The following is a 27,703-nucleotide window of genomic DNA, read 5'->3' as shown; positions in this document are numbered from 1 at the left end:
TGTGGTGGCGCATGCCTGTAATCCCAGCTACGCAGGAGGCTGAGGCAGGAGAATTGCTTGAATCAGGGAGTCGGAGGTTGCAGTGAGCTGAGATCGCGCCACTGCACTCCAGCCTGGCGACAGAGCAAGACTCCATCTCAAAAAAAAAAAAAAATTACAGAATAATAAAAACGCTTTCTTCAACATGGGGGAAAAAAACAAAACAAAACAAGAAAAACACCATGTCCCTCACAAAAACTTTAATAGAGAATCAAACTGTAAACACTTTTTTAAGCCAAAGAGAAGAATGACATTTATTGCAAAGGTGGGGGTTTTTTAAATTTTGTTTTTTGTGTTTTTGTTTGTTTATTTGTTTGTTTTGAGATGGAGTTTCGCTCTTGTTGCCCAGGCTGGAGTACAATGGTGTGATTTCGGCTCACTGCAACCTCCACCTCCTAGGTTCAAATGATTCTCCTGCCTCAGCCTCCCACGTAGCTGGGATTACAGGCATGTGCCACCATACTTGGCTAATTTTGTATTATTTTTAGTAGAGACGGGGTTTCGCCATGTTGGCCAGGATGGTTTGGAACCCCTGACCTCGGGTGATCCACCCTCCTTGGCCTCCCAAAGTGTTGGGATTACAGGCGTGAGCCACGGCACCCAGCCCTTAAGTTTTTTTTTTTTTTTTTTTTAATCACACAAGTAATATATACCCATTGTAAGAAATTTAAACATTGTAGGAAATTATCATGAAGAATGTAAGAGTCCTCTAAATCCTGTCCTCTGGATATAATCACTGTTAAACTGATATAATCTGCAATATTTTTTTCTAGGCATATATACATTTTGCATTTTAAAAATACAAGTATATGGCCAGTTGCAGTGGCTCACGCCTGTAATCCCAGCACTTTGGGAGGCTGAGGCAGGTGGATCACCTGAGGTCAGGAGTTAGAGAGCAGCCTGGCCAACATGGTGAAACCCCTTCTGTACTTAAAATACAAACATTAGCTGGGCATGGTGGCAGGCACCTGTAATCCCAGCTACTGGGGAGGCTGAGGCAGGAGAATCGTTTGAACCTGGGAGGTGGAGGTTGCAGTGAGCTGAGATCATGCCATTGCACTCCAACCTGGGGGACAAGAGCAAGACTTCGTCTGAAAAAAATAAAATAAAATAAATAAATAAAAATTACAAGTATGTTTTACGTAGTTTTTAAATTTAATTGTTAAAATAGATGTTATAAATATGTGGTATAAAATAAAAAGATACATATGAGTATAGTACGAGGTAAATCTCCCTTCTCTCCTTGTCCTAGTCATGCAGTTTTCGTTCCTGGAAGCAACCATGGTAACGTGCTCTTTCCAGAGATGGTCTGAGTGTAATAATATATGATATATATTTTAAATATGTATATATATTTTTAGTGATGGGGTTTCACTCTGCCACCCAGGCTGGAGTGGAGTGGCACAATCCTAGCTCATTGCAGCCTTGAACTCCTGGACTCGGGAGAGCCTCCCTTCTCAGTCTTCAAAGTACTGGGATTACAGGTGTAACCCACCACATCTGGCTGGTCTGAATGTATATAGACACACACACGTGAACGTATGTTTTAATATAAATATGCAACCAATCTTTTTTGTTTAACATAATTTGGAGTGCTATCCATATCAATATATGTACATTTATTTCATCTCTTAATTTTAGGCCAGGCACGATGGCTTATGCCTGTAATCCCAGCACTTTGGGACACTGAGGTGGGAGTATCGCATGAGCCCAGGAGTTTGAGACCAGCCTGGGCAACATAGGGAGACCCCGTCTCTACAAAACATCTGAAAATTAGCTGAGTGTTGTGTACATGCCTGTAGACCCAGCATTTCTCAGAGTATCTCTGTCATTAAGTGAGGCATGGCAGGCATGAGCCACTGTGCCCAGCCTTGTTTATGTAGTTCTAATCCTTTATAAATCAAACGATTATATTAAGTCAGGCAAAAAAATGAGATCCTCTAGCACAAATCCTTAAGTGATATCTAAGCAACTTTCTTCTTTTTAAAAAATTGCTGTATCCACCAAGCATGAAAATATTTAAAGATGTATTAATATAAAAAGAGAAATGTAGGCTGGGTGTGGTGGCTCATGCCTGTAATCCCAGCACTTTGGGAGGCCGAGGCGGGCGGATCGCCTGAGATTGGGAGTTTGAGACCAGCCTGAACAACATGGAGAAATCCTGTCTCTACTAAAAACACAAAATTAGCCGGGCGTGGTGGTGCATGTCTATTATCCCAGCTCCTCAGTAGGCTGAGACAGAAGAATCGCTTGAACCTGGGAGGTGGAGGTTGTGGTGAGCAGAGATCACGCTACTGCACTCCAGCCTGGGCAACAAGAGTGAGACTCCGTCTCAAAGAAAAAAAAAAAAAAGAAAGGAAAAGAAAAAGAGAAATGTTTGAATATTTTGAGGTACTTCCAACAATTAGAAACTTAGGTATAAACGTAAAATTCTTTTGTGTTTATTTTTATAGGTGTCCCTTGGAATTTTACATTTAATGTAAAGTTTTATCCACCTGACCCAGCACAGTTAACAGAAGACATAACAAGGTAAATAAGTAATAGTTAAATATGTAATTTATCATATAATAATGTGTATGATGAGATAGTAATTCTTACTACCATAAGCTCTGCTAATTCCGTATTCAGAACTGAAGAAAAATAGTGATATTAAGTAGCCTAGGATTGAAAGTTTCTGGTCACTTCAAGGCAGGCATACAAATAAGTGAATCTAAAAGCCTTGAGTATCTGTGACCTGTATCATAAGTATCAGGAAATTGGCAGGGGAACTGGCCTTGCTTATCATGGATATTATGCCAAGCTGTGGGCAGGGCTTCTACCAGCACCCTCCAAAGGGCAAGACACAAATATAGTGGTAAAATGACTCTACTGTTTTTTTTGTTTGTTTTTTGGGGTCTCTTTTCATACTCCTTTCCCACCATGTTCCTTCTTTTTGTTGTTGTTTTTTGTTTTTTGAGACGGAGTCTCGCTCTTGTCGCCCAGTCTGGAGTGCAATGGCGCGATCCTGGCTCACTGCAACCTCAGCCTCCTGGGTTCGAGCGATTCTTTTGCCTCAGCCTCCCGAGTAGCTGGGATTACAGATGTGCACCACCACGCCCTGCTAATTTTTTTTTTTTTTTTGTATTTTTAGTAGAGGCGGGTTTTCGCCATGTTGGCCAGGCTGGTCTCGAACTCCTAACCTCAGGTGATCTGCTTGCCTCGGCCTCCCAAAGTGCTGGTATTACAGGCTTGAGCCACTGCACCCGGCCCCACCATCTTCCTTCTTATAGGTATCAAAAAAGCTGAAAGCCTAAGTGTTATTATTTCTTCCTATCTCCCTTTTAAAATGTTTGATGAAGTACTTAATCCCCTGAACTGAATCTTCCTTGGAGCCCACCTAATTTATTAAATCCTGCGCTCTTTAAAAACAGCCTACTGATGTCTTTTAAGAAAATGGCTTTTATTGGATTCTATAAAAATATTAACGAAAAAAGAAAATGGAAAATCAATATATTATAAAGTACTACTGTGCATATTTATATTCATGACATCTTGCATAGGGTCTTATCCACAGGAGATGCTTGTCAAATGTTTCTTAAATTAAACTGTTGGTTGTTGAGTAACTGCTTTCTATTTCTGATTTTGCTGCCAACTATCTGATTCCAGGCAGATTTACAGTCTTTAGGCCTAGATAGTTTCCATATCTCTCAAATAAGAGAATAGACTAACCTCTTTAAAAATCTGATTATTAAGTTCTATACAAAGTCATTGCCATTTTTTCTTATTATTTGTCATCTAGTCATCCTCAGTACATTCTTGAAGTTGAGATGCTGGATTTCTGCCTTAAAAGATTCCTTTGGTTATTTCTTTTTCACAGTAATATTTGTCTTTTGGAGTTGCTACTTAATCATCTTTTTCCGTCTAGGCTTATGTATAAAACAAAACACATTTCTAAAAATCTTTGCTAATTATTTACATTTTAGAGGAGTTTAAAATTTTTGTGCCTTGTTTGGCATTGTTCTGACATTTAAAAAAATGTACGTTATGACTAATTATAGCAAAATGTTATTTAATATCTTATAATAGAAGCAAAGATATGATTCTAATTAATTTAGGAATTGTCAATTTAATAATACTTTCCTGTTTGGTAAAACTGTCTGAATTGGTGAACTCAGTCAATTAGAACACGTGGTAAGGAAGTCAGGGCCATAGGTGTGAACGTTACACTGATGGAGAGAAAAGTGTCAGCGTGGCAAGGCACTCATTTGGTTTGTTGGACTGAACTGTTTTAACTGCAAACTGTGCAGTTCCCAACAGTTTAGCACACAGATGGGATTAGTCTTACAAGGTGGCTAATAGTATGTAGAAAGCTGCATGCGACTTAACTCATCTTGGAGAGAAAATACACCAGAATATTTATATCCTAGTGAAAATGTCAGTAATGTCATCTTTGTATATGAAGGACTATATCTGCACACTTGGCATAGCAATGTGATAGAAAAGAAAGGGCCTGGTTTTGGAGCCAGTCTTCATTACTACCTGACACCGAGCACGCTAAGCTTCTGAGCTGCTTCCTCATCTATAATCTGGCAATGATACCTACCTCACAAGTTTTTTTTTGTGTGTGTGTGTATGTGTGTGTGTGAAGATTAGGTGAGATAATTTATATATCTGTGGTACTTAGTATACTTAAAAAAATAGTAGTTTCATTACTTCCTTTAGACTTTTCCAACCTTTCCTCTTTCTAAATGTGTCCAATATAGTTACAGTATTTTTTTAAGTTTTAATATGTAAAAATTTCAAACACACAGAGAGAAATAATAGCGCAATGAACTACCATATACCAACTACCTAGATTGAAGTTATTATTATCTCATATTTACTTAATTGCTTTCTTTTCTTCTGTGTCCTTATTTTTTCTCTCTCTCCCTTTCTGTTTCTCCCCTTTTCTCCTTTTTCTCTCTCTATATTTTGTTGTTGTTGTTGCTGACATAACATTTTTCTCTTTTGGCTGTAGATATTATTTATGTCTTCAGCTTCGGCAGGACATAGTTGCAGGACGTCTGCCCTGTTCCTTTGCAACCTTAGCATTATTAGGTTCTTACACCATCCAGTCTGAACTGGGAGACTACGACCCAGAACTCCATGGCGTGGATTATGTTAGTGATTTTAAACTGGCCCCGAATCAGACCAAGGAACTTGAAGAGAAGGTCATGGAACTGCATAAGTCATACAGGTGAATATGTCTCCAGGGTTTGTTCGGTGTTTGTTTTGGCGATTAGTTTAAACACTTAACATGGTATTGGTTCAGTGTTTGCCTAAGAGGGATCATGGTGCCATAGAAAGAGTCAGTTTCCTCCACTGTTTGACTTTGGGCAGGTTACTTAACCTCTCTTAATCTAAGCTTTCTCATCAGAGTAATAGGCATTGCATTGTAGGGTGAAAACTAAATGAGGTAATATATGTAAAGCACTTAGCACAGTGGCTGGCTCAGTGCTCAGCAAATGGCAGCTATTATTATTTTTGTTTCCTTACCTTTTATTTTTTTATCAGATTTAAAGCTCATTATGCTGCATTAGGTACCTTGAGATCCTTAGAGCAGGGGTTTTTAATTTGAGATCTTTATACATGGATAGATTTCAGAGGGCCCATGAAACTCTTGGAAGTATTTTTAAAAGTCTTTATTAAATTTACTGACTATACTGCTTTTATACATGAAAATGATTGGTAATGCTGGGAGTTATCAAGTGATCAAGAACAAGAGTTTACAGTCAGTCTGAGCTGGGTTGAAATCTTGACGTTGGTTCCAACCTTGTGACCTTAGGTCTTTCAATTATAATGTCTCTGAGCCTCAGGTTTCTTATATTTCTGATGGAGATTATCACCTCAGAGAAACTAGGGGGACTGCTAGGTTTAGAAAAGGTATTGTGGGCTGACCACAATGGCTCGCACCTGAAATCCTAGCACTTTGGGAGGCCGAGGCAGGAGGATAACTTGAACCCGAGTGTTTGGGACCAGCCTGGGCAACATAGCAAGACCTCATCTCTACAAATAATTTAAAAATTAGCCAGGCATGATGGAGCACTCCTGTGGCAAGTAGCTGAGGTAGAAGGATAGTCTGGGAGGTCAAGGCTGCCATGAGCTGAGATCACACCATTGAAAGGTGATGTGTGTAAAATACTGAATACAATGTCACAATGTCTTTCATGTGGTAAAAAATTCAGTAAATATTAGCTAATATTAAAGTGCCAGAATAATTTGTGTTTCTTCTTCCTCATACATTCATTGTTACTTGAGTGACTTGCTATAGCTTAGTTCTGTAAACGGCCTTAGCATATTAATGTGAAAATCTGACCTTGGCCTTGAATTAGTACCCTAAGTTACGTTAGCATGAGTTAGGTTGCAAAGTTCCAAAGGATCACACTGCTCAAAGAGAAATCCAAAGAGTGGTGTCGGTAGGCTTGCCATGATAGTAAAAATTATTCTTTCCAGCCATTGAGCCATCTTGTTCTCCTTGGGGTAGTTGGAATAGGATTGCATGGATTGGGATGCTTCAAATGAGAGAGTTGTAACTTAAGGTGTCTGAATTCTAGGTGCATTATTGCCCCTGTAGGTTCAGGTACCTCAGTCATGAGGACCATACTAAGGACTTTAAAGTCTACAACCTACATAGCAGTAGTCTTGTAAGAGTTACCCATCTCTCTTGGGGTCACACTATTTCCAAAGAGAACTGCACGTTTGCTTTTTAAGTTTTGACTTATTCCAGTACCAATGTCTGGAGTCACTAAATACACCACTTTCAACTTGTTGATGACTATAACTTAAGCATGTTACATTGTCTTTGAATACATTTTTATTGTTTTTATTTTTTATTTTTATTTTTGAGATGGAATCTTGGTCTGTTGGCAAGGCTGGAGTGCAGTGGTGCAATCTTGGCTCACTGCAGCCTCCACCTCCCGGGTTCAAGCAATTCTCTGCCTCAGCCTCCTGAGTAGCTGGGATTACAGGCGCCCACCAACACACCTGGCTAATTTTTTGTATTTTTAGTAGAGACGGGGTTTCACCATCTTGGCCAGGCTGGTCTTGAACTTCTAACCTCATGATCCACCTGCCTCGGCCTCCCAAAGTGCTGGGATTACAGCACTTTTATTTATATTCTGGTTATGATTCTCAACATTTACATATATAAAAAATATGGACATATAAAAATATATGCATATATACATAGCAAGTACTGGAAAGAAACAAAATAATTTGATTAATTAGAATGTCAATGCTGTAGGGAAATATTATTTTTATTACCTAATAATTTAAAAATATTTTTTATTAGTTATAATATAACCTTTGGGCAATCAGTAAAATAGTAAAAGAAAATATTTTACTGCTGCCATAGAGCTGAACCGCAGAAAATGATGATGTCAGATTATGATTGATACTTGAAATCTGTCTCTGATTTTTTTTTTTTAAAGAGAGATGGAATGTCACTGTTGCCCAGAGTGGAGTGTAGTGGTGTGATCATAGCTCGCTGCAGCTTCAATCTCCTAGGTTCAAGTGATCGTCTCATCTCAGCCTTCTGAGTAGCTAGGACTATAGGTGTGTGCTACCATGCCCAGCTAATTTTTAAATTTTTTTGTAGAGATGGTAGTCTCACCATGTTGTCCAGGCTGATCTCAAACTTCCAGCCTCAAGACTCCCAAGGTGCTAGGACTACAGGCATGAACCTCTGCGCCCGGCCTAATGAGTCTTTTAATGGTTATCTGATCATAATAGAATCTCAGGTTTGAGAGGACTTATAGTCTCTCATCCAATGCTTGATTCTCCTTTATAGAATTGTTACATAATAATCATAATAAGTAGCCAGTTATTGTGCATCTATTATTATGTGCAAGATACTATGATAAGCACTTTATGTAAAACATCACGTTTAATCTTTATAACCACCCTTTGAGTTAGGACAATGGTTCTCAAAGGGTGGTCTACAGACCCTGGAGATCTTCAAGATTCTTTCAAGGGGTCCATGAGGTCAAAATTATTTTTGTAATAATGCTAAGATGTTATTTGCCTTTTTCACTCTGTTGAAATGGGTGGGGCACAAATCAAGGCAGTTGGAGCAAACTGTACTAAGAGTCACTATATTGTTCTCCAGCATGCACTTGCAGCTGGAAGTGCAAGAAAGCCAGCTTACCTTAGAATTTTCCTAACGAAGCAGCAAAAAGTATTAATTTTATTAAGTCTTGAATACATTTCTATTTAATATTCTGTGTGATTAGATGGGAAGTACACACAAAGCATTTTTGCTGCATACTGAAGCACAACAGTTGTCTCAAGGAAAAGCACTTGTGCAATTGAGTTGTGAGCTGAATTGGCCATCTTTTTTTTTTCTTTTTTTTTTTTTTGAGACGGAGGCTTGCTCTGTCGCCCAGGCTGGAGTGCAGTGGGGTGATCTCCGCTCACTGCAAGCTCCGTCTCCCGGGTTCACATCATTCTCCTGCCTCGGCCTCCTGAGTATCTGGGACTACAAGCGCCAGCCACCACGCCTAGCTAATTTTTTGTATATTTAGTAGAGACAAGGTTTCACCGTGTTAGCCAGGATGGTCTCAATCTCCTGACCTCGTGATCCGCCCGCCTGGGCCTCCCAAAGTGCTGGGATTACAGGCATGAGCCACCGCGCCCGGTGGCCATCTTTTCTATAAAACACCATGTTTTCTTGAAAAAATGACAAACTATGATTATTCAGACTCGGTTATTTGACACACATTTTCTCAAAAATGAAATGAGCTAGTACTTTTAGGAAAGCAACTGACAGTATTTGTTGCTAATGACAAAATTCAAGCTTTCTGGTAAAAATTAGAATTTTGGAAAACTTTTATATATCCCCATGATCTTGACAGCTTTTAAAGACTTTTCTGCTAAGGTCGGTGGTTATTTTAATGAATGTGATTTTTTTATACACATATTGTATCAAGGTTTGGAAGACTTTCATAACTTGGTGAACAAGTATTTTTCAGATTAGAAATGCACAATGTTAAAAAAATCATGCACAGGTAAAAGATCCATTCAAAATGCAAGATAGACCAATGGATTTTAATGTAACAGTACAAAAAGTTCATTGATAAGTTTCTACATTTCACATTGAAAATTATCTTTAAGAAACTGCCATTGATAAGTTTTAGTGTAATACCAGAAAAGAATATTTTAGGCCAGGCGCAGTGGCTCATGCCTGTAATCCCAGCACTTTGGGAGGCCGAGGCAGGCGGATCACAAGGTCAGGAGTTTGAGACCAGCCTGGCCAATATGGTGAAACCCTGTCTCTACTAAAAATACAAAAATTAGCCAGGCATGGTGGTGGGCACCTGTAATCCCAGCTACTTGGGAGGCTGAGGCAGGAGAATCACTTTAACCTGGGAGGCGGTGGTTGCAGTGAGCCAAGATCGTGCCATTGCACTACAGCCTAGGTGACAAGAGCAAGACTCCATCTCAAAAAAAAAAAGAAAAAAGAGTGTTTTAAATTCATAGTCACCCCTTTTCAAACTACATGTCTGTGTGAGATCAGATTTCTTCACATACTGCCAAATCAATATATTGCAACAGATTGAATGCAGAAGCAGTTGGGAGAATTCAGCTGTCTTCTATGCCAGACATTGAAGAGATTTGTAAATATGTAAAGCAAAGTTACCTTTTCATCACTGTTTCAGAAAATATTGGTATTTTTCAGAAATTATGTTATTTATGTTAAAAAGTAATGGGATTACCATTATTTTATTTTATTTTGAAATGGAGTTTCACTCTTGTCGCCCAGGCTGGAGTGCAATAGTGTGATCTCGGCTCACTGCAATCTCCGCCTGCTTGGTTCAAGTGATTCTCGTGCCTCAGCCTCCCGAGTAGCTAGGATTACAAGCGCCTGCCACCACACTTGGCTAACTTTTGTATTTTTAGCAGAGACAGGGTTTCACCATGTTGGCCAGGCTGGTCCTGAACTCCTGACCTCAGGTGATCTGCCTGCCTTGGCCTGCTAAGGTTCTGGGATTACAGACGTGAGCCACCGTGCTTGGCTGGATTACTGTTACTTTTTAGAAATTTAATAAACATTTTAAATTTTCCTTAGTTAAAACAATTTTAATATAGTGAATACAAATAGCTATAAGCCACATAAAGAAAAGCTCTTGACCGGGCACAGTGGCTCATGCCTGTAATCCCAGCACTTTGGGAGGCCAAGGCAGCCAGATCACCTGAGGTCGGGAGTTCAAGACCAGCCTGACCAACATGGAGAAACCCCATCTCTACTAAAAATACAAAATCAGCCGGGCATGGTAGCACATGCCTGTAATCCCAGCTCCTCAGGAGGCTGAGGCAGGAGAATCGCTTGAACTCGGGAGGCAGAGGTTGCAGTGAACCGAGATCATGCCATTGTAACTCCAGCCTGGGCAACAAAAGCAAAACTCTGTCTCAAAAAAAAGAAAAAAGAAAGAAAAGCTCTTTAGGGTCCTGAATAATTTTTACAATAATTGTTAAGAGAATAAAGAGGTCCTGAGATCAAAAAAGTTTGAGAACCACTGAGTTGGGGCAATAGGGCACCATAGTTAAAATCTTGGGCTCTGGAGTTAGCCTTTCTTTAAATTCAGATTCCATTCCTTGTTAACTGTGTGCCTCTTGGTAAGTTACTTAAGCTCTCTAAGCTTCAGTTTTTTCATCTGAAAAATAAGGGCAATAATGTGAATTTTCTAATTGTTAAATCAGAAAATTTATATAAAGTGATTAGTACAATGACAGTATATAGTGAGAGTTCAAATGTCTGCTACGATAATAATAATTCTTGGCTGGGCACGGTGGCTCACACCTGTAATCCCAGCATTTTGGGAGGCCAAGGCAGGTGGATCACGAGGTCAAGAGATTGAGACCATCCTAGCCAACATGGTGAAACCCCATCTCTACCGAAAATACAAAAATTAGCTGGGCATGGTGGCATGCACCTGTAGTCCCAACTACTCTGGAGGCTGAGGCAGGAGAACTGCTTGAACCCAGGAGGCGGAGGTTGCAGTGAGCCGAGATCATGCCACTGCACTCTAGCCTGGGTGACAAAGCAAGACTTCATCTAAAAATAAATAAATTAAAGGCTGAGCGTGGTGGCTCACACCTGTAATCCCAGCACTTTGGGAGGCTGAGGCAGGTGGATCACGAGGTCAGGAGTTCAAGACCAGCCTGGTCAAGATGGTGAAACCCTGTCTCTACTAAAAATACAAAAAATTAGCCGGGCTTGGTGGCACACGCCTGTAATCCCAGCTACTCCGGAGGCTGAGGCAGAGAATTGCTTAAACCTGGAGGGGCGGAGGTTGCAGTGAGCCGAGATTGCACCACTGCACCCCAGCTGGGCGACAGAGCGAGACTCCATCTCAAAAAATAAATAAATAAAAAATATAAATAAATATAAATAAAAAAAATTCTTATCCTCACTTCACAAGTGATGAATGTATGTGTCTTGGTTTGGAGAACTAGTTTTAACCTTTATCAGAATGTAAACCCGATTAGGTGAAACAATCTCAAGGGACAAATGGATATAGTTCAGCTGATGTGCTGTTAGAGATGTGGTAGAAGTTGAGCAATAATGGATCGCCGTGACCAGAACATTTAGGAGTCTGTCATCTTGGAATTTACTTGCTCCTTTTTGGAAAGATTTGCAACCCTCACAAACCCAAAGGAACAATTTAATTATGTCCAACAACATGGCATTTTAACTAATCCAAAGAAACTTCCGCTGAGGCATATGCATTTTACTATGCATTGGAAAGTGCAGTACAAGCACTTCTCAGATAGAAGACAGCCTGCATAAATGGAATCCTTAGTAGTGGCCCTTTGCCCAGACTGGGATTTTAAAGCTATAATTAACACTTTAAATTTACACTAGCAAATCAAGCTTTAAAATTAATTGCCCTCCATTTATGGGTATTAGGAAGGTATGTAAACTTGTCTATTGTCCCCCACTTAATTCTTTGAAATCACAATCCTTAATTAGGAGATATAACAAACATTATTAAAAAGGGGTCACATAACACTGGAACACACCGAATAGCTCTATCCTGATTGCACTTGCTTGAAATAAATGCAGGGAAACTTTATTGTAACTTCTCTTTTTAATGAGCTTTAACCAGTGCCGGAGCTTCCTGGTCAGGTACTTTTGTAAGCTGCAGTACTTACAAGTAGTAAATTATTAGGTGGTACTGAAAAAATTCAAGACAGTACTTTTAATGGTTTAGAGGTATCTAATCTCTTCCCAGCTGGTTTGTTATGACTTTCAAAGGTCTTGGAAATTTTAGGGAAAACCTTGATCATTAAAATTTAAGGCAAAAAATAATTTATTTTATGATATTAATCTTTCAAATATATGTGTTGTGTTAACATGCACAGATGTCTGTGGGTGGTAAGATTATATATTTTCTTTTCTATGCTTTTAATGATATTTTCCAAATTGTATACAGTGAATGTGTATGATTTTTATAATCAGATAAAGCTTTCTGGCAACATTAGGTGGGGCAGAGCAAGGTAGTCATCCGTGCAGAGGGGCAGTCTGGCTTGGGATATTGAGGCCTAAGCAGAGTGAGGAGTGGGTCCGTGGGTTGGAGGGCAGCCTGGCATGAAGAGTCAGAGCTCAAGTGGATGAGGATGGTAGTCATGTGTGGGCACCTGGTGGTGGGTTTCAGAAGCCAAGCAGAGCAAGAAGGGCATCCATGTGGGGGAAAAGCCTACACAGGATGTGGAGGGCATCCATACAGGGTGGTGCTTGATGCACAGTGTCAAAGCCTAAGCAGGGTGAAGAGATGGTCCCACACCAGCAGTCAGAACCCTGGTGAGGTAAGGAGGACATCCACGTGTGCTGAGTAGCCCAGAATGGGGAATTCAGGGTTCAAGTAGAGTGAGGAGGACATCCACATACAGTAGGGGTTTGTGGCTGCAATGAGAGATTATATGATTATACAGAGGGATTGATCAAATTAGTCAATGTATTCAGGGTAATGGGAGCCAGGTTTCTCACTGTCAGTAAAGTGAGACACAAATTATGGAAAGGGAGAAACTAAAATGAACCCTGTTAGGATATTGCGTTAAAACTGGAGGCTTCAGTGTGAACTTGTGGTTTCCAATATATAGATAGGTAGATATAGAAATATAGATGTAAAAAGGTAGATACATACACAGATACATACTCTAACTCTACATTGTGTCAGAAGGAAGTACTGGAAGAATGATGGGAAATGGTCAGAAGGACACAGAATCCAGCTTGGAGAGGTTCCCACTACCAAATCTGGGGCAATTTAAGCATCAAAATAGATAAGGAAAATAATCGATATACTGCATTGAATAAAATGAAAATTCATGAGTCCATACTGACATAAATAAATAAATTGAAATTTTAAGGCTGGGCATGGTGGCTCATGCCTGTAATTCCAGCACTTTCGGAGGCTGAGGTGGGCTGACTGCTTGAGCCCAAGAGTTCACTTGAACCTGGGAGGTCAAGGCTGCAGTGAACCATGATGGTGCCACTGCACTCCAGTCTGGGTGACAGAGCAAGACCTTGTCTCTTAAAAAAATTTTTTTTTGGCTCACACCTTTAATCCCAGCACTTTGGGAGGCTGAGTTGGGCAGATCACGAGGTCAGGAGTTTGAGATCAGCCTGGCCAATATGGTGAAACCCTATCTCTACTAAAAATACAAAAATTAGCCAGGCATGGTGGCGGGTGCCTGTAGTTCCAGCTACTTGGGAGGCTGAGGCAGAAAAATCACTTGAACCCAGGAGGCAGAGGTTGCAGTTAGCCGAGATCACACCACTGTACTCCAGCCTGGGCAACGGAGTGAGACTCCATCTCAAAAAAAAAAAAAAAAATTCTTAAGTTAGAATTATATTTTTTTAAGAATTGTAAAGGGACCTTGTTATGTTGTGCAACCTGAACAACCTGAAGTGCAGTGCTATTTACAGGTGTGATTGTAACTCACTTACAGCCTTAAACTCAAGCAATCTACCTGCCTCAGCCTCCCAAGTAGCTGTGACTACAGGTTACTGCACCCAGCTAAAATTATTCTTTTTCTTTTTTTAGAGACAAGGTCTCTCAACATTTTTTTTTTTTTGAGATGGAGTTTCATTCGTTGCCCAGGCTGGAGTGCAGTGGCGCAATCTCGGCTCACCGAAACCTCTGCCTCCCAGGTTCAAGCGATTCTCCTGCCTCAGCCTCCGAAGTAGCTGGGATTACAGGCATGTGCCACCACGCCCGGCTAATTTTGTACTTTTAGTAGAGATGGGGTTTCTCCATGTTGGTCAGGCTGGTCTCAAACTCCCAACCTCAGGTGATCCGCCCACCTCGGCCTCCCAAAGTGCTGGGATTATAGGCATGAGCCACCGTGCCTGGCTGAGACAAGGTCTCTCTATGTCGCCTAGGCTCATAGACTCAAGCAATCCTCCTGTCTCAGCCTCCAGAGTAGCTAGGACTATAGGTGCGTGCCACTGAGCCTGGCTAAAAAATTAGGTAAAAAATTTTAAATGCAAACATCAGCCAAACTTCAAATATAAATATTATTTTCAACTAACAAGTTTTAAAGATCTCCCCTTATTTATTTATTTGTGAGATGGAGTTTCGCTCTTGTTGCCCAGGCTGGAGTGCAATGACGCAATCTCGGCTCACCACAACCTCTGCCTCCCAGGTTCAAGTGATTCTCCTGCCTCAGCCTCCTGAGTAGCTGAGATCACAGGCATGCGCCACCACGCCCAGCTAATTTTGTATTTTTAGTAGAGACGGGGTTTCTCTGTGTTGGTCAGACTGGTCTTGAACTCCCTACCGCAGGTGATCCGCCTGCCTCGGCCTCCCAAAGTGCTGGGATTACAGACGTGAGCCACCACGCCAGGCCTGATCTCTCCTTATTTTTTAAAGCATGCTTATTTATAGAAGCATGTAACTACATACTGTGAAATTTAAATCTGTATTCAAATTGATTGACCCTATTAATGTCCCTTAGGGTAGGGTAGGAGGAGTGAGTATAGGGAAGATTTTATCATAATTGCTTTACTTAATGTTTTAAAATTTGTCTTCAAATTCAAGTGATCCAAATTGTGTCTCTTAATTTTATGATTTGTGTGTAGATGAACCACTGGACTATCAGAAAGCTAAGGCTGCAATAATAACTATTCATGTCTATAAAGCAGTTTTACAACCATTATCTCATTTCGATCCCAATAGTAACATTCATTCATTCAGCAAAAACAAAAAAGTCATTGCCTATCCTAGTATCTAGAAATACACATTATTATGATTCTCGTTTTATAGAGGAGATGGAGGGAGACACTGGCTGGCCACTTACAAGTACTGAAGCCTGGATTCCAGCCCAAGTATTGTGACTTGAGTTTTGACTTAAGTCTGCTGTCTCAACTAAGGGTCCTAACTTGCCTGTGGTAATGTGATCCCTGAGAACCTGTTTCTTCAACAGCAAAATGAAATTATTGTACTCTTTAAACTTCAAGCTCCTTTCCAGCTTCAAAATCCTAAAATTCCGCGGGAGTGGTGGCTCACGCTTGTAATCCCACCACTTTGGAAGGCTGAGGCTGGAGGATGGCTTGAGCCTAGGAGTTCAAGATCAGCCTGGGCAACATACTGAGACCCCCTCTGTACAAAAAATAAGAAAACTAGCTGGACATGGTGGCATGCACCTGTAGACCCAGCTACTCAGGAGTCTGAGGTGGGAAGATCACTTGAGCCTGGGAAGTGGAGGTTGCAGTGAGCTGTGTTTGCACCATTGCACTGCACCCTGGGTGACAGAGTGAGACCCTGTCTCAAAAAAAAAAAAAAATTCTAAAATTCATCTCGTCAATAATAGTAACAACAACAGAAACATAAAATAGGAGTAATGTTAACTAGAAAAAAATGTAACTTAGATGGAAAAAAATTAAAAACTACAAAACTTTCCTGAAATGTTTTTAATGACTTGAATATACAGACTTGCATAAGGGGCTAATTTTCCCATTCTCCTTTTTTTAATCTTCAATTTCAGGTTCATTAATAAATAGAATTAGGTGTGATGCTTCAGTGCTTGTGAAAATAAGTTTGTTCATGAAGGCTAAATCAGTAGCAAATCTGCACCCTGTCTCCTGTTATATACATGTTTTGGTGGTGGTTGTTCCAAGGAATCCTTTGTCCTTTTAATTAGGGTAAAGACAGATGGATTTGGAAGAGACTTTTCCTTGTGAAATGAAGAGACCTCTGCAGCTTTCTGTAGCTTGAGGCAGTCTTATGGGAAACTGGCGTTTACTGTTTTTTCCTTGGGGATGTGGCTGCATTATTGTTACTGTTAAGTTATACTTGATTGGTCTGAATTGTGCAGCATTAGGAGTGATATTTTTGTCTTTGAAAGCTCTATATAACAGCTCATGAACACTTTTCAAAAGAGGGGAAATTTATAGAGGAGAAGAAAAGACTGTCACAGCGAGTGTTTAGACAGTGAGACTGACTGTTTTCAAACAAATCTAATTCATTATATGCCTGGTAATGAAGACATATTAATAACAGAGAAAACAGCCCCATTATCTATGTGCTTCTGTGAACCAGTTTATTTTGTTTATATCAGTGGGCAGGACACCATCTGTTACCAGAAATTTTCTTTTCATCAAGCCTGCCCCGATTAAGAGTCCTCAGTTAAGTAACATCAGCTGCCCTCTTGTTTAATTTCCATAACTCAATTCAGGGGTATGGAGAGAAAAAGGCAGCTATAAGAGGATATTGTAAACTACACCATGCCCTCTGAGGATTTAATTTGGTCATCTCCTTGGCAAGAAAAATTAGCGGGAGGAGCTTATGTATGTTGGAGAAAAAGAGTGAAGAGAAGGGGGCAGAACTAATGATAGATGAAATAGCTTTAAGGAAATTGTTTAGTAGGATTAAAAAAATTTTTTTTGTAGCTTTTTGGTGACTTTTTGTTTGCTCACATTGTCTTTTTCTAAGGTATATTTTAATTATTTAGATACAGGCAGTGATGGTTTCTGTTCCATAATAACCTACTTTCAGGACTAGGAAATATATCTTAATATAGTGGTATGTATATGTTCATGTGTTTAAAATACAGTGAATATATAAATGTTACTGTAAATGATGACACTATAACACTGAAAGAATTTTATGTTTTTATTCTATCAAAGGTCCATGACTCCAGCTCAGGCTGACTTGGAGTTTCTTGAGAATGCCAAAAAGTTGTCTATGTATGGAGTTGATCTTCATAAAGCAAAGGTAATGATAACTTTGCCCTTTATTAATATGCATGTGGAAGACATTATATGATACATGTCTGTTATGTATGTATCACATCTGTGTCATATAATACTTTTTGACAACATCTGGGGTATTTTAAAACATTCAAAAGAGATAGTAGACTGGGCACAGCAGCTCATGCCTGTAGTCCCAGCTACTGGGGAGGCTGAGGCGGGAGGATCACTTGAGTCCAGGAGATCGAGCGTACAGTGAGCCCTGATTGTGCCACTGCACTCCAGCCCTGGCGACAGAGCAAGACCCCGTCTCAAAAAAAAAAGAGAGAGAAATAGTACTTCTTGTTAGCTTTTTTTTGTTTTGTTTTGTTTTGTTTGAGATGGAGCCTTGCTCTGTCGCCCAGGCTGGAGTGCAGTGGCGTGATCTCGGCTCACTGCAAGCTCCGCCTCCCAGCTTCACGCCATTCTCCTGCCTCAGCCTCCTGAGTAGCTGGGACTACAGGCGCCAGCTACCACGCCTGGCTAATTTTTGTATTTTTAGTAGAGACGGGGTTTCACCGTGGTCTCGATCTCCTGACCTCGTGATCCGCCCGCCTCGGCCTCCCAAAGTGCTGGGATTACAGGCGTGAGCCACCTCGCCCGGCCTCTTGTTAGCATTTTAAGTGTATCAGTTAAATCAGTCAACTGTATCAATTGAATTTGCCCCATAGCAATTCCACCCTCAGAATAAAGTTTCATATCCAAGCTACTGTTAAGATCAAAAGATAGCCCCTAGAGAAAAAGAAATTGATTTTCCTAACATGCAGTAACATTTGAAAATATAGAGCAGTGGGCAGCAAGGCCTGTTTCACAGCCAGCATCACCTACATCGAATCACTGAGGATGTTCATTAGATATGTAGATCCCTGAGCTTCTCTCAGATGTATGGAATTAATTTGGAGGCGAGGTTCTAGAATCTCTTGGTTTAATGAGCACCCAAATGATTCTAATTCATGCCTGAATCTGAGAACCACTGGCCTAGAGTAGTGGTTCTCAAAGTATGGTGTCTGAGCCAGCAACATTTAACATCACCTAGGAACTTGTTAGAAATGCACATTTCAGGCCCCATCCCAGGCCTGCTGAGTTAGACTCTCTGGAGGTGGAGCTCAGCAATCCATTTTAAGTTCTCCAGGTTGTTCTGATGCACACTGAATGAACCACAGTGGCTCATTCAAAAACCACTTGGGTAGGGCCCTGGAAACTTGAGCTTTAATCCTAGTTCTACCTAATACAGCCTAACAGAATGAATCCTTAAGGAAAGTCTCCTTACTTCTCTCGTCTTCAGCTACTAAAGTTGCTGGGGAGGTTCAGTGCCAGGCGTGGTGGCTCACACCTGTAATCCCAACAATTTGGGAGGCTGAGGCGGCCGATCGCTCAAGCTCAGGAATTCAAGACCAGACTGGGGAACATGGTGAAATCCCGTCTCCACAGAAAATACAAAAAATTAGTCAGTGGCACGTGCCTTTGGTGGTCCCAGCTACTCAGGAGGCTGAGGTGGGAGGATTGCTTGAGCCCAGGAGGTAGAGGCTGCAGTGAGCCTAGATTGCACCACTGCACTCCAGCCTGGGTGACAGTTGAGACTCTGTCTTAAAAAAAAAAAAAAAAAGAAAAAAGTTGTTCTGGATTATTTTGGGCTGGGTACTACAACTTCTATGAATCTCTAAAGTATATTGTAGGAAGATCAGTACTTCAGATTAGGTATGTTTCTAAAACTGAAATGGTTAGATTTTGCTTCACAATTCCTGCTGGAAGCTGGTGTCAATTCAGGTATTGATGGAGTCAGGCAGCATGTTCCCTTCCCAAATATTGTAAAGCAAATTGTTTCTCCAAAGTGAAATGTAGTTATACCCACAAGCTTTAAAAATTTAAGAGGGCATCTTCTGGGAAATTCTCAGTTACATAGTCACTGAATTGGAACTGTATGTAATTCCTGCTTCTCTGTTATAACACGTGTAGGCACTAATATATTTCTCTATACTCATTTTGGGGGAAAGAGTAGTCAAGAAGCATTTAACTTTGTGTTTTGATTACTTAGCTAAACAAACTGTTAGCTGTAGGGACTAACTTAGGTGAAATTTATTTTCTTTGAATTATAGACATAGATGATTAATATTACATATTTAATTTTTTAAAGTTGTCTTTAATAAAGAGGCATATAAATATGATTTCATTGTGCCTTAATGTAACTTCTTGACTTAGGGATCATATTTTTAATTTAATATACTTAAAACATCAATTTTAAGAACCTAAGATTGTCTTATGCTGAGTTTATATAGGAATAGAGTCAACTCCTACATTTAACATCATTTCTGGAGCTGTTAACACTTTATCATAAAAAAACAAGAATTAATAATTGTGCGTGTATATTTGGTAGTATACGTAGCTCTAAGCCCTGCTCTCCAGGAAGTCATGACTGCTGATTTAAACATAATAGGTCCATAAATTATAACTGTTAGGCTGAGCTTTATTTTTCATTGTATGTTTTGTAACTGTTTTTGGTTGTTATCTTCAGATTATCTAGTAATAGTCAACAGTGTATTGAGTACTTTGCTCCAGACTGAAATACTAACATTTTTCTTTTTCAGGACTTGGAAGGAGTAGATATCATCCTAGGTGTCTGCTCTAGTGGCCTTCTGGTTTACAAAGATAAGCTGAGAATTAACCGCTTCCCTTGGCCCAAAGTGCTGAAGATTTCTTATAAACGTAGTAGCTTTTTCATCAAGATTCGGCCTGGAGAGGTACAGAATTTATATTTCCTTCCTCCCAAACCAGACACAGTCTGTATCTGAAATATCTACATTTCCATTTTCCTTATTAAGTCATCTGAGAAGTCTCTCTATAGTTAACTATTGAAGGGCTGATAATTCCGTTTTCTAAGTTGATCAGTCCTGTGATGCTACTTCTTTTCCTACTGGTCTTCTGGACATTTCACTTTTTGTAAGTAAATATACCATTGCAAAAAGTTAAACTTGGACTGATACATTTGTTCCTTGTTTACTCCAAGCAAAAACTTAATGGAAAAATATTTTTAAATTGAGTAGCATGAGATTTTAAAATTATTTATAGGGATAAATTACTCATGTTTGGCATCACCAATCCCTTATCTCATATAATTAAAATTTATTTGTATGCATAGCTTCTCGTGGTTACTGAGAGTGAGTTCTAGGGCCAAGTTCTAGATTTTTAATAAGAGTTGGATGTTCAACTTTGTACCAGTTAATTCATTTATTAGTTGGTTTTGGGATGTACTAATGCTGGCCAAATTTAACTTTTGTATTGAAGAGCCATTATGGAATAGCATAAAATTGTTTAAGTAGGAATTAAAGTTTTTAAAAAAGTTCTGACTTCTTTTCTGCCACATACTAAGCAAAAGACCTGGACAAATCTAAGGCTCAGCTTCCTTATCATTTGGGCAGGATAATACCTTCTCCATCATAGTTATTTGAAGATCAAATGAGATGACAGCTGTGTAAGTTCTATATAGGAAATGTTACTAACCTAAGGTGGCTTTTGTGTGTATATATCACCATCTGCTGGTGAATAATGGCTAATTATTTGTGCCTGCAAATTCTGGATGTGGAGCCTTAAAAATCTTGGATAGGGATTACCATAGAAGCATTTATTTTGTACCATAATTATTTTACCTATGCCTAGCACAGAGCAGTCAGTGTCTTCCCTTAAAATTTCAAATTCAAGAGTTATTCAATCAACAAATATTTATTGAGAGCTTTCCTGTGTTGGACACTATTCTAGGGACTAGGAATATAACAGCAAATTAGAATCTCATCCCTCACACACATTAATATGAAAATGGGAAATCCTTAGCTTCTAAAAATGTAGAATTCTTATTTAGAAGGCAATCAGGAACAACAGGATTTTGAGAAAAAGTATTGTGGCAGCAGTAGATGATTTAGCAGTGGCATAGTATGGTGAAGAGGGTAAAAATCTGGTTCTGTCATTTCATAGCTGTCAGTCTGAGCAAATAACTTCTCTGACCTCAGTTTCTTCATGTCTAAAAATATAGATGATATTATCTAATCATAGTGTTACTGGCAATAGTAGGCACTCAAAATAAATGTCAGTTTCCTTTCCATCTTATAAAATATGCTTAAAGTAGAAATAAAGAGGCAAGAGGTCAGCAGGACAGTGTTTCTAGTAACCCTGGCAGAATATGTTTTGCTTCAGTATAAGAGGAATCTAGATAAATTAATGATCAATCAAAGGAAAAAAGAAATATTTAATGATTCAAGAATCTGAGGAATAAGTTCAAGAGATCTATTGTACAACATGGTGACTATCATTAATAACAATGTATTGTTCTCTTGAAAAATTGCTAAGAGACTAGATTTTAAGTTTTCTCACCACAAAAAAATAATAAGTGTGTCAGGTAATACATATGTTAATCAGCTCAATTTAGCCATTTCACAATGTATACATGTTTCTTGGGTTTGTTTGTTTGTTGTTTTTTTTTTTTTTTTTGGAAGAAGGAGTCTCGCTTTGTCACCCAGGCTGGAGTGCAGTGGCGCCATCTCAGCTCACCGCAACCTCCACCTCTCAGGTTCAAGTGATTCTCCTACCTCAGCCTCCTGAGTAGCTGGAATTACAGGCGCGTGCCACCATGCCCGGCTAATTTTTTTTGTATTTTTAGTAGAAATGAGGTTTCAGCATGTTGGTCAGGCTGGTCTTGAACTCCTGACCTTGTGATCTGCCCACCTCGGCCTCCCAAAGTGCTGGGATTACAGGCGTAAGCCACCGCGCCTGGCAGGTATACATATTTCAAAACAACATGTTGTAGATGATAAGTATGTACAATTTTTGTCAATTTAAAAAATTGATTTAAAAATCTGGCTTTAACTAAAATCTTTAGCTCCTATTACTAATTTCTATTGCATAATAATATTGATTGATTGGAGGACTTGGTCAATATCCCATTCCCTGTTCATTGAACAGTGTCCCAAATGCAGATAGTGACTAAGGAAAAGCAGTGTCTGGACAATCAAGAGGTGACTTAATTGTGTCTCAGAAAAATGTATAATGAATGTGTGTGTTTTCTGGAAAAAAAAAAAAAAAGCTTAAATTATATGAGATGCATTCCCTGGCTTTCTTGCTTTGGAAAAAGCCACCCTCAGTGAGTGAATTTCTTTCAGTAAGTAGGAAAAAATTCCAAATGACATTTTATGTCCTTAAATTGGTAACAATGGCCTCTTCTGTGGCACCATATTTCTCTGGTACTGTATCACTGTAATCTGGTACTGTATCACATGTAATACTTCATGTCTCATGTTTATTTGTGTTTTTGTAGCAAGAGCAGTATGAAAGTACCATCGGATTCAAACTTCCCAGTTACCGAGCAGCTAAGAAATTATGGAAAGTCTGTGTAGAACATCACACGTTTTTCAGGTATTATTCTCACTTAAGTATTTTTCAAGGATAAATTATTTATAACGTTTCTATTTTAAGCCTGCTATTAAAATTCCTTTCATTGTATGACTGGCACTCTTTTATTTAGCTCAGGTGAGATCATCTTAAGCAAGACAAAATGAATCCATTTCTCTCCCTTTGTGTTGAAAAGTATGCCTCAACATTTCCAAAGCACCTGTCTGTGTATGGTAGAAGGAAGAGAGGAGTAAGGAATGGGAACCTGTATTTACCAGGGACTCTGGGATTGCATTAATTGTAGCTAAAGTCAGTCCGATTAAGGGGAGTTACCCTCACTTACCTTCACGTGTGATTTTTTTTTTTTTTTTTTTGAGACGGAGTTTCGCTCTTGTTGCCCAGGCTGGAGTGCAGTGGCGCGATCTCGGCTCACTGCAACCTCCGCCTCCCGGGTTCAAGTGATTCTCCTGCCTCAGCCTCCTAAGTAGCTGGGATTACAGGCACCCGCCATCATGCCCAGCTAATTTTTTGTATTTTTAATAGAGACACGCTTTCACTATGTTGGTCAGGGTGGTCTCAAACTCCTGACCTCAGGTGATCCACTTGCCTTGGCCTCCCAATGTGCTGGGATTACAGGCGTGAACCACCGTGCCCGGACGGAATTTTTATTTTTTTGTTTTTGCTAATTTTTTTTTCCACATGGAATTTCTCTAAGCAATGCTTGACTACTTTTTGTGGAGCTTTTATACTATAAGGTTAAAGATGTGAAGCTGATTTTTTTTTTTTTTTTCGAGACAGAGTCTCGCTCTGTCGCCCAGGCTGGAGTGCAGTGGCGGATCTCGGCTCACTGCAAACTCCTACTCCTGGGTTCAAGCAATTCTCCTGCCCCAGCCTCCTGAGCAGCTGGGATTACAGGTGCACACCACCATACCTAGCTAGTTTTTGTTTTTGTATTTTTAGTAGAGACGAGGTTTCACTGTGTTAGCCAGGATGATCTCGATCTCCTGACCTCATGATCTGCCCACCTCGGCCTCCCAAAGTGCTGGGATTACAGGTATGAGCCACCGTGCCTGGCCAACCCTGAAGCTGATTGTTAGCTTCGCTCTAATGAAACCCAGAAAGGGAGCACACAGAACCATATTTGAAGTCCAATAGTACCCGATAATCAGAAGACAGAAGAAAGTATTTCCTCTGCTGTTTGTTTGTTTGTGATGGAGTCTTGCTCTGTTGCCAGGCTGGAGTGCAGTCTGTGATCCTGGCTCACTGCTCCTGGGTTCCAGTGATTCTCCTGCCTCAGCCTCCCAAGTAGCTGGGATTACAGATGCCCAACATCACGCCTGGCTATTTTTTGTATTTTTAGTAGAGATGGAGTTTCACTACGTTGACCAGGCTGGTCTCGAACTCCTGACCTCAAGTGATCTGCTCGCCTCGGCCTCCCAGAGTGCTGGGATTACAGGTGTGAGCCACTGTGCCAAGAGGCCATATTATTAACCCCTTGAATTCGTTTACCAAGCATTTTCTATGTGCTTACCCTTCTTGTATGCACCATGTTAGGCATTGGGAATATACCACAAGATAGTTCTAGTCTCTTTCCTGGTGGAACACCCAGTCTAGTAGAGAAGACAGACCTTAGACAAGTAATTACTTGTATTGAAAGGAAAGTTGGCTATTTATCAGTTTGCCTTTTTTTTTTTTTGAGACAGAGTCTCACTCTGTTGCCCAGGCTGTAGTGCAGTGGTGCAATGCCTCAACCTCCCAAGTAGCTGGGACTATAGGTGCATACTACCATGCCCAGCTAATTTTTAAATTTTTAGTAGAGACCGGGTTTCACCATATTGACCAGGCTGGTCTCGAACTCCTGACAAGTGATCCACTCGCCTTGGCCTCTCAAAGTGCTGTGATTACAGGCGTGAGCCACTGCACTCGGCCCAGTTTGCCTTTTTAAGAACGTTTCTTTATTATGGAAAATTTCATATGTAGCAACAGTACAATAAAATCCCCTTGTACTTATCACCCAGCTTCAATAATTATCACCCCAAAGCCAATCTTGTTTCTTCTATATCCCTATCCACTCCTTCCCCCTACTTCCAAGATTATTTTGAAGCAAATCCCAGGCCTCACGTCATTTCATTCATAAATAAACTTGATTCTTTAAGAGAAAGAGAGAGATAATCCTGATATCTTTTCCATTTATATTTTCATATAATAGCACTATAGCACAGTCAACGAGAAGAAAATTCAAGGAAATTAATATTTCAATTATTTCAAAATAAAACATGAGGGTACATTTTACACCCAATTAAAGAATCTTAATTATTGGCATTAACACATTTATTTATGCTTTCATCATCTCTCCTTCTTTAAAATCAAACCACAAAAGTAGAATTTTTTAAAAAGAGCAAGGAGGAGTAAAAAAGTGATTTTCGAATGTCTAATAACTGTGGTATAGATTTCAGCTGCAGCCAGTATACTTACTTGTAGGATGGCATATTTAAATCCATTGCATCAAAATAAGAGAATGCCTTAAAATGTAATGCTCCCTTACATAAAAGTATATGTTTGCTGAATTGAAATCAATTACCTCAAAGGGAAAAGTACTCTCTTTTTGGTAGTATTTGATGTAGTAATTTATGTACTTATTCAACAAATATTTATTGGATATCATATTTATGCCAGGCACTATGCCAGAAGCAAAAACACAAAGATGAATAAGCCATGGTCTTTGTTCTTTACTCCTAGAGAATTCAGTCTTATAGGGGAGACCAGCATAGAAATAGATTGTTTTAATTCAGTATGGTACAAAGAGTACATAGAGTACCATATAGGAAAAAGATGGGGTTCCCAACTGAGTTTAAAAATACACCAAATAACCTGTTAAATAGATTACCAGGCATTAATTGAGTTTGGAGTGCATTTGACAAAACTGTCATTCCAGGAGAGTGGAAAAAGAGCTCTGGGCTTCGACTTTGTTACTGCCCAATGTCCTAACAGCTGTGTGACCTTAAGTAACTTCTTTTTTGAGGTTCAGTTTCCTATATCTATAAAATGGGGAAAACATTACAAGGATGTAGTAAAAATACTGCAGTGCTGTAAAAACATTTTGAAAACTGTGAGGCCCTTTCTATAGAGCTATAAATAGAATTAATATAGGTCCCAACTGGTTGCTTTGAGAAATGACAAAGAACTAAAATAATGATTACTTGATTGAAAATTTCTTAGTAACTATATGGAAACCCTGAGAATTGTGAAACTTTTTTATTCTTGATTTTGTTTTTAATTTTACAGTTTTAGAATAATAAGATGAATATATAATAATATGACTATTACGATTTTCCCCTCAGATTGACATCTACAGACACCATTCCCAAAAGCAAATTTCTTGCGCTAGGATCCAAATTTCGATACAGTGGCCGGACTCAAGCTCAGACCAGGCAAGCTAGTGCTCTAATTGACAGGCCTGCCCCACACTTTGAGCGTACAGCAAGTAAACGGGCGTCCCGGAGCCTCGATGGAGGTTTGTATTGAATATTAATGATTTCTTGTGATCATAATTCATTTGGAAAGATAAAGGAAGTGCAATTATCTATAAGAGAACCAAATTAAAGAAGCTCAGGGTTGGGCCTGGTGCAGTGGCTTACACCTGTAATCCTAGCACTTTGGGAGGCCAGGGCAGGTGGATTGCCTGAGCTCAGGAGTTTGAGACCAGCCTGGGCAACACAGTGAAACCCCATCTCTACTAAAAATACAAAAAATTAGCTGGGCGTGGCGGCATATGCCTGTAATCCCAGCTACTTGGGAGGCTGAGACAGGAGAATTGCTTGAACCCAGGGGGTAGAGGTTGTAGTGAGCCGAGATCATGCCGTTGCACTCCAGCCTGGCTGACAGAGTGGGACTCTGTCTCAAAAAAAAAAGAAGCTCAGTGGTAAAATGAAAGGGATCTTACTAATTGTCTAATCTTAATAGAATCATCTTAAGAAAAGGAAAATTGAGATTCCGAGAGTAGTGACTAGATCATGGTTCCACTGCTAGGTAGTGGTGGATCAAACAGTACCAGAATTAGAATTATAAATCTAAATCTATCAGAATCTCTACCAGAGAGTAAAAATCTAATGTAGTATGCTGAACTGAAGGCCTCTTAGCATTTAAAAATAGCTAATATTTTTCTGCAGTCCTGGTAACACAGGAGGCTGAGGCAGGAGGATAGCTTGAGCCCAGGAGGTGGAGGCTGCAGTGTGCACCTCTGTACTCCAGCCTAGGCCACAAAGTGAGACTCTGTCTCTAAAAAATAAATAAATAAATAATAGCTATTTTCTATAGTAGAAAAGAGGAAAAGGGTCTGCCTTACTACAACAATCTTTTTTTTTTCTTAATTTTTTTATTTTTTGAGATGGAGTCCCACTCTGTGGCCCAGGCTGGAGTGCAGTGACTCAACCTCGGCCCACTGCAACCTCTGCCTACCAAGGTTCAAGTGATTCTCCTGCCTCAGTCTCCCGAGTAGCTGTGATTACAGGCGTGTGCCACCATTCCTGGCTAATTTTTGTATTTTTAGTAGAGACAGGGTTTCACTATGTTCGCCAGGCTGGTCTCAAACTCCTGACCTCAGGTTATCTACCCACCTCGGCCTCCCAAAGTGCTGAGATTATGGGTGTGATCCACCATGCCCAGCCATACAAGAATAATTTAAAAAGAAGTTTGCCACGTGGCAATTATGGATAGGAAACTCCAATATCCCATTGTTGGAGTCTCCAAATGTTGTTTAAATAAAATAGGGAGGAAATACACAAATTTCGTGATTGCATATACTGACAGAAGATCTGTCTGAATTGATATATTGTGGGAGGATCTTCTAAGTTAGCATTTGAGCCCATTACTGAAACGAGGTAATAAGCTACATTCAGTTCCTTATGTCACTAAAAAAAGAGTGGCTAATAAATAAAAATTCAGGCTGGGTGCGGTGGCTCACACCTATAATCGCAGCACTTTGGGAGGCCAAGGTGGATGGATCACATGAGGCCAGAAGTTCGAGATCAGCCTGGCTGA

General features: G+C 39.8%; 1 protein-coding gene across 36 annotated transcripts in view; it reads left to right on the top strand.

The window, feature by feature from the left end:
* Positions 1–27,703, top strand: part of EPB41 (erythrocyte membrane protein band 4.1) — a 231,737-nt gene that overhangs the window by 124,975 nt on the left and 79,059 nt on the right. For all 36 annotated transcript variants that reach the window (XM_063593500.1, XM_055095881.2, XM_034959588.3 and 33 more), the window contains 6 exons: positions 2,493–2,568; positions 5,036–5,254; positions 17,186–17,273; positions 19,873–20,025; positions 22,590–22,687; positions 26,005–26,177. In XM_063593500.1, coding sequence (XP_063449570.1) covers positions 2,493–2,568; positions 5,036–5,254; positions 17,186–17,273; positions 19,873–20,025; positions 22,590–22,687; positions 26,005–26,177 — 807 coding nt within the window. The remainder of the gene's footprint in view (positions 1–2,492; positions 2,569–5,035; positions 5,255–17,185; positions 17,274–19,872; positions 20,026–22,589; positions 22,688–26,004; positions 26,178–27,703) is intronic.

Source organism: Pan paniscus, chromosome 1, assembly GCF_029289425.2.
Source record: "Pan paniscus chromosome 1, NHGRI_mPanPan1-v2.0_pri, whole genome shotgun sequence".
NCBI lineage: Eukaryota > Metazoa > Chordata > Mammalia > Primates > Hominidae > Pan > Pan paniscus.
Note: the sequence above shows the minus strand (reverse complement) of the source record. Positions and strands in the feature narration are given on the sequence as shown.